This window comes from Otolemur garnettii, unplaced genomic scaffold, assembly GCF_000181295.1.
Source record: "Otolemur garnettii isolate 467f Iridium unplaced genomic scaffold, OtoGar3 scaffold00010, whole genome shotgun sequence".
Classification (NCBI taxonomy): domain Eukaryota; kingdom Metazoa; phylum Chordata; class Mammalia; order Primates; family Galagidae; genus Otolemur; species Otolemur garnettii.
The window spans coordinates 19,362,489-19,370,461 of record NW_003852405.1 but is presented as its reverse complement, the minus strand read 5'-3'; the positions used below and the strand labels follow the sequence as shown (position 1 = coordinate 19,370,461).

The 7,973-nt window shown below is 40.5% G+C and overlaps 1 protein-coding gene across 1 annotated transcript in view; it reads right to left on the bottom strand.

Annotated features, from left to right (window-relative positions):
- LOC100949951 (guanylate-binding protein 1) overlaps window positions 1-7,628 on the bottom strand; it is a 120,635-nt gene extending 113,007 nt beyond the window's left edge. Inside the window, exon 1 of the mRNA XM_023509931.1 lies at window positions 7,423-7,628. Coding sequence (XP_023365699.1) covers window positions 7,423-7,612 — 190 coding nt within the window. The 5' untranslated portion in view covers window positions 7,613-7,628. The remainder of the gene's footprint in view (window positions 1-7,422) is intronic.
- Window positions 7,629-7,973: the final 345 nt, after the last annotated feature.

Sequence of the window (7,973 nt, the reverse complement as noted above, 5' to 3'; positions counted from 1 at the left end):
TCTCACCCCACCTGCACCCTGGTGGAATGAAAGCCACTAGATTGCACAAAACCCAGACTCTGTATTCCTTTTGTCATGCTCCTTGTAGCAAACTTTTACCTCTGGATCTGGAACCTCTCAGGAGGGCGTATCAATGTTATTTCTGGTCCATCAATAAAATCCTGTCTTGGAAAGATGTACTGTACAGGTGTTAGTAAAGCACAGGGTGTAAATATGTTTTAGTAATTAGGTCAAATACTGCCGGGGTGATTACTTGTTTACCACCTTTCTATTTAATGAACTATGTTTCCTCAAACAGAACAGGAGGGGCACTGAGTCTCACAAGTGTGTGGATCTCAGAAATGACAGCACTGATTGTAACCAAAAATATTCTCCTTGGTACTAACTGGTCTGGAGTCCTTTGCTATGATATTGGAAATTTGGTACAGAATTTCCTCAGTGAAATTAAACTCGGTTATTGGAGATGTTCAAGTGATAACAACCACTGAAAGCATGGCCACTTGTCACCAGTCACCATCAGCATGGGTTTCAATCCAGTCTCAAAACATTCTCATTCAAGTGCTGAGTGACAGGCTTAGTTGATCCCACCCCCACTACTGAACCTTCCCCTACGTAGACCATTCTCTGATACCTGGAATCAGCTTCAAGGCATTCTCCAGGTAGGCATCTTCCGTGATTGCGTATCCATCTAACTCCAGAACCAGGGTGAAATCTCGCACGGCCCAAACAAAGTCTGGGAAGAAACTTACGAACTCAATGGCGTTGTCTACGTCATCAGGTTCTGGGCAGGACTTTGCCCTGATTCGCTCTGTCAGCTCTGTCACATAGCTGGCATCTTAGTCAAGGAAGGAGCAGCACTCTGAACCACCAGTCTCACTGAGAAATAGATTTCCTGGAAATGCCTTCTCCCTATCGTCCTCTACCCTATCTTCCTTCCTCACCCATGACATTGAGGGACACACACACACAAAGAAACACTCTAAATTGTCATCACGTTAATCTCAATAAAACACGGGGGCTCTATTCCTGAAAGGATACTGCAGCTGCTCCAGGGCCTGGTTGTTGATGGTGCTCATGCTGTTGTAGACCAAGGTGCTGCACAGAAGCACAGCAAGGGCAAAGATCCAGGAGTCATTCATAGGGTCCCCCTAGAGTTAAAGAAAAACCAAAACAGAGGCCACTATTAGATACAGTCCAACACCATGTGCTTATATCTGTGTACCCCAAACTTTTGTCATTCTGGTTGTCTGAAATGAGACATCTACTTGTTAGCCTGACAGTGAAATGAAACCAATCACCTCCAAACAAACAAGAAAAACACTTAAACAGCTCTACTTGGCCTAAAATTTAATGTGTCCATGTATAATAGCCAATCTCAAAAAGTCTAACTACTTCATCCTTTATGCCTCATAAACTGTGTTATAGTTGCTATAAGGAGAGCTTCTTGATGGTTGGTTTGAAGTCTCCCTGATCATTTATGGTGTCTACTTTGTGTACGGCAACAAACTTCACCATTTTCCCTAACTTGATCCAATTTTATTTTAGACACTAGAAACACATTATGGTAAGAACTGAAGAGTCTACTATTCAGTCCTTCATTTGACTATGCAGTATTTTAGCTGTATTATGTATGGTCAAACAGTAGGTCAACAATATGAATCTGGAAGATAATGTTAAATTCAAACCACATTTTTGTAATTTATAGTGACCAATTTCAGCACTTTTTTTTTGCTACAAAAAAAACAGTTGACACTGTCAATGTGTAAAATGTATGATACAGTGCCTAGAACATAGTAGGTGTGCAGTAATCAGTGAGCAATCACCCCATGCAAATTGTCTCTTTTGTGGGCTACATTAGGGATACAAATGTTATTCAACCAAGTACTACAAGTTCTTTGGTTATATAGGAAATACAGACTCTGTTTTTGGTTTTCTGGATGCAAACTTCCAAAGGACTGTCCTGGACCTGAAGAAGATGACTTCCTGGGTGGCAGATAAACATATCACCACATGAATACCACTAAGATGCTAATCTCTGCCTGGAATGGAGCCAGAGGTAAAACGTGAAAGACAAAACACACATCAATCAAAAGAAAAAGTGGAGAATGAAGAGGGAAGGCAAATCAATAGGAACCAATACTCTGTGAGTTCAAAGTGAGAAATGAAGTAAACACGTCAGATTTTATAAAAAAAATCAACACATTGTACCCCACATATGCATAAATGTATTCATGATATATGTGTATATGACTTAATTTAAAAAAATAGAAAGAATGAACCATTTAAAAATCATCAATTCAAAAAAATAGAAGCAGCAACAGAGCTTGGGAAGGTATGAGGACAACAGGCTGGAAATAGCAGGGGTGTTAAAGAGTAGAAAAAATGAGGACTTGTGGAGATGAAGGGATGGAGAAGGTAGAAGGACCAGCAGAGCCCAAGTCCGAATTGCTAGGGTGTGATCATACGGAGGTATTAAAGCTTTATTTTGCTTCCCAGAGAAAGCATTAAGTGTGTATAGAAGAAAGGCTGGAAATGAGATCCAGGACAGGATGTGAAGGGCCTTGAAGTCGAATTAAGTAGTAACCAAACCACAATACCTATTCTTGGACAGTCAGTAGTTCTTCTATAAGGTACCTACACATTTTATATTTTGGTCTGTTGCAAAAATTCTAATTTGTAAATATTGTAAAAATAGAATATTTTTATATATGCTGGGTAAATATTTCATCCAGCATATATAAAAATCTGGTGGATTTAAGAAACAGTTTTAAAGTCATCAACATTTCAGTGTAATCCCAAGATAAAATATTGACTTAACCTATTTTAAGTCAATATTTTACCTGGAGATTATACTGAAATATGAAAAAAAAAATCATAATTTGAAATATGAAAAAAATCATAACCTATTTTAAGTCAATATTTTTTCTTGGGATTATACTGAAATGTTGAGGACTTTAAAACTGTTTCTTAAATCCACCATTTCTAAATGAGACCTCACAGCCACTCAACTTTTTGCAGTATGAAAGCCATTTTCAATTTCTATTCAAACTACTAAAAACAAGGCAAATAATTTAACACAACTCATAGTATAAGGAGAAATTCATTAGAAACATTCAATTTATAATTTTTTGGATAGGTCTAGCTCATGGTTTTAAAAAAGTCAATGATGAGTTAATTTTCAAACCCCAAACTTGGACTAAAGTCTTTCTGGGTGGCATGATGGTTCATACTTCTAATCCTAGCACTCTGGGAGGCCAAAGTGGGTAAATAGCTTGAGCTCACAGGTTCAAGACCAGCCTGAGCAAAGAGCGAGAGCCCCATCTCTACTAAAAATAGAAAAACTGGGAGCAAGAGTATCACTTGAGCCCAAGAGTTGGAGGTTGCTGTGAAGTATGACTCCATAGCACTGTATCTAGGGTGACAGTGTTATGCCCGAATTTTGGGGATCCCCCACAAATCACTACGAGACCAAGTCTGATGCAAATAGCAAGAGGCAGTTTATTCCAAGCTCAAGCTTGGGCTCTCTGACCCTGAAGCAGCAGGAGAACAGAGAAGCCCCGACTCTAAGATAAAGGGAGATTTTAAGGGTACAGAAAGGAAGAAGGGAGGAGTAGAGGGCTGAGGGTAAGCTGATAGGGGCTCAGGGTGCAGAGACTTTTCTTAAGCTGATTGGTCTAGGGGTGGGTTACTATCTCTCCAGACAGTACTTGTCCTTGGTCTAGGGGCTGCTATCACTCTGGGAAGATGTTGTGCAAGGTTATGGGGCAGGCATAGGGGGAGGAAGCTGGGTTATTCCTCTGGTATGTAGCTTCAAGAAAAATAAGCAGGCTGTAAAATGGAGTTTTAACAAAATGGAGTTAGTTTGGCCCTTACAACAGCTTGAGACTCTATCTCAAATAATAATGCTAATAATAATTAAATTAAATTAAATCTTCCTTTGGGGTGGGACAAAGTTACAAGAAGGTCTTTATCTGACAAAAACAATCAATGTAACCTGGTTCTCTGTGCCCTCAATGAATCCCCAACACTAAAAAAAAAAAATCTTTCTGGCAGTTCCTGGCATACCTGGAGCTTTTCTATAGATTTATGAACAGATGACTTCACTGAAACCTGATTCCGTGGTTTCTCCTCCAACCCTATGAACATCACACCACTTGACGAGTGGCACCCATGAAATCCCACAGCTGGTCCTAGAAAGCTTTCTCTAACTTGGACGGTTGGGTTAGGCTCCCTCTTGGTGGGTATGGGCCCTCAACAAAATCACATTGTTATCATCCCAACTACTCTCTGAGCATCTACTTGTTTAGCTTGTAGCACAGAGTCCTGGAATTCAGGGCTCTGTATTTACCATATAGCCCTACAATTCCCATTTTCAATAAGTATTAATTAAATTCCATCATCCATCTAAGTGTTAATGGTCAAGAATAGATCTATTCCTAATATCCAAAATTATTTGATGTTACCAAGGAAGTAAGTTCTAGAATACCAAATGTAATTTCATTTCCAATAATCAGATTTGCAATTTGCAGGGAAAGGTCACAGAAGGTGATGTTATGAATAAAGCCCTGAGTGGACAATCAAGAGTACAGAAGACTTTCCAATGACTCCATCTTACCTTTTCTTTTCTTCTCTCTTTTTTCCTTTTTCTTTTCTTTTATTCTTTTTTTTTTTTTTGGAGACAGAATCTCATTTTGTCACCCTCAGTAGAGTACCGTAGCATCCCAGCTCACAGCAACCTCCAACTCTTGGGCTTAAGCCATTCTCTTGCCTCAGCCTCCCAAGTAGCTGGGACTACAGGTGCCCAAAACAATTCCTGGCTATTTTTTGTTGTAGTTGTCGTTGTTGTTTTAGCTGGCCAGACCAGGTTCGAAACTGCCAGCCTTGATGTATGTGGCTGGCAGGTAACCACTGTGCTATGGGTGCCAAGCTTTTGCCTTACCTTTTCCACATCACCCAGACCTTCAGTGTCCAGAAGGACCAGGGTGCAGTCTGGCTTGGAGGGGTGGGGCACACACCACATCCAGATGCCTTTGGTTTCAGACCTCACTGTGGAGCCCAGAGGGAAGCCTGCAAGGCAAGGCAAGGAACAACAGCAGAATCCTTGTAACCCAGGAGTTACATCGGTTAAATTTGAAGAATCACAGTCTCTACCAGGGGAAATGGTTGCTTCCATTCAGCAAGAAAAACCAATTTACATAAATTTACATATATACTTATATACGAATATATAAAATACTTGCTGAACAAGTGCATGTCTATATTCACCTCAAAAAGGTTATATAACAAAATTATCATGAACTCTAGAAATGTGGTGATGTGATCTGAATGATGGCCACCCCCTACCACCATAATTCTTAGGTTGGAACTGAGCCCCAAGTGATAGTTTTAAGAGCTTGGGCTTTTGTGATGTAATTGGTTCATGACAGGCTTCCCTCAAGAATGAATTTAGTCCCCTTATAAAAGAGCTCCCTGAGCCTCATTGTCCCCTTCTGTCCTCTCTGCCATATGAAAACAATGAGAGCCCTCTATGAGGAACAGGTTCTCACTACACACTGAATCTTGTGGGGCTTTAATGTCTCACTTCCCATCTCCATATCTGTAGGAACACAATCTTGATCATTTATAAATAACCCTATCTGAAGCATCTTGTTATTGCTTAGGAACAGACAGAGGCTTCTGTGTCTTTCTGTAATTTTCAAGAGCAAAGGAGAAGCAGAGAGAGGACTGAGACAAGAGCTCCATGTGTCTGTCTCATCTTCATGTGGTGACTCCTTTTCCTTCCCTCAGTACCAAATTAAGAGAAGGATGTCTAAATGGAAGAGACTGGAAAGGGCAGTATAAGCAGTCCCACTAGTCGGCTAAGACAAGTTTCCAGGAGCAGAGGAGTAATGAGAATTGAACCTTCAAATGTAGTTGAGGGATCTGTGATGTGGTCTCTGAATATGTGGCCAAAAAGACCAGATTTATTGATGGTTGGTAACAAAAATCAGGAAAAATTAAGGAGAATAATTGTGGTATTACAATACAGAATTAATTCAGATGTCATATCTGGACTGGTTAAAAAGACTTGTGGAATTTTAAAGGTGTGGGCCAGATGCGGTGGCTCTCACCTGTAATTCTACCAATCTGGGAGGCCAAGGCAGGAAGATTGCTTGAGCTCATGAGTTTGAGACCAGCCTGAGCAAGAGGAAGACCCTGTCTCTACTAAAATTTAGAAATTGAGGCAGGAGGATCACTTGAGCCCAAGAATTTGAGATTGCTGTGAGCTATGGCACCACAGTATACTACCACGAGTGACAAAGTGAGACTCTGTCTCAAGAAAAAAAATTTTTTAAGTCTGAGGTGTTGAAGTTTTCAGAATCAAAATGAAGTCACTTATGCCAAAACCTAATACAAGAGAGAGAGGAAAACATGAAGAAAGAGCTCTCAGGCGCACTTCTATAGATGGGAACTGCAACCAAGGACATTGCCAGTTCTAACTGCAACCTTACAAGTGGTCTAACATGCAATCAGGGTCCCTTCTGTGAAGATGCTTCCCTAACAACAGCCAATACACAGGACATTACATGCAATTAGCTCCTATAAACAAATGATTGTTCATTTCAAATCAACCTGCCTATATCGAATACTTCTCCCTTTTGGCTTTTAAGATTTCTCACTGCCTGAACCCTCACCTCCACCAGAAGACCTTTAAATCTGTCATAGCATGCAATGCTGGAATGCATGAATCCAATGCACCACTGGAATGTCCTGACTCCTGAATAAACCCATCTCTTTGCAGAGCCACCATCAGTTGTTATTTTAGCTTGATGGAAGAACTCGAGCTATCATCATCCAATCATTCATTTTTTTGGATGAGGAAGCTGAGTCCCAGAAATGGTAAGTGGTTGGCATAGTTAGACAGATGCCCAGACTATGGTTTAAGAACAACTTCTGGACTCATAGCCTCGTGCTCCAGAACCACACTGACCTGGCACCAGGCAACATTCTCAGGTAAAGGTGACAAAGGACATTACAACCTGTACTGGTCTTAATTTAAAATACAGAAGTGGAGAAATTAGAATATCCAGTACAGATTGAAATATTTATTTTAACTTTAAAGTGCAGTGCAAACCTACTATTACCACATGAACATTTTAGTAAATGTTTTATAATTCTTCATTATGTAATTTAACTTGTATTGATACCTTATTTTGTCCAATGAGGTACATTTACACTCTAAATGTGAAAGTTAAGGCAAACTGGGGGAAACAGTGAGTTGACTCTAATCCTCCACAGTGAATGGAAGAAGCTCATTGACAGATGCAAACTGGGTTCCGATGCTCATCCCTACCTCTAACTTTCCCCCTCATTCCCCACCCTGGATGCTGATCATGTTGGTTGGCAGAAGACACTAATCCAGGCTCTGCTGGGGCCACTCACCCTTCTTCTTCCCAGCCAGCTTGTTCATCAGGTAGGATTTGCCCGTGCGGTACAGGCCCACGATAGCCACCACCACCACAGGCTGCTTAATGGCAGACAGGATCTCCAAGGCTTCTCCACCAACACTCAGCTGCCCATTGGTGTTCTCAACAAGGCACACTGGCCCTGTCATGTTGATCTCTGAGGCCATATCTAGAGTATTCTCTTGTCTGAAAGAAAAAAGGAGGTATTGGAAAGCACTTTCTAGTCAGTTAGCTGAGCTACATTTTACAGTATAAACTCTGTTTTCTGTCCTTGAACTTTGTTCCATGTATACTTTACAGCCTGTGGCCCTTCTAGGCTACCCTATAGCTTGTTCCAGTGACCCTGTCTGTTAAATTAACTTTACTTTGAAATAGAATTATAGTAAACACCCAAAATGTGTATAGAAGTTTCCAATATACCATTTCCTCAGCTCCCTTTAGTGTTAATATCGTTCCTAACCCTACTTAATCCTCACACCAGGACTTTAAGATTGATACAATACTATTAACTGTGTACACCTTATTTGC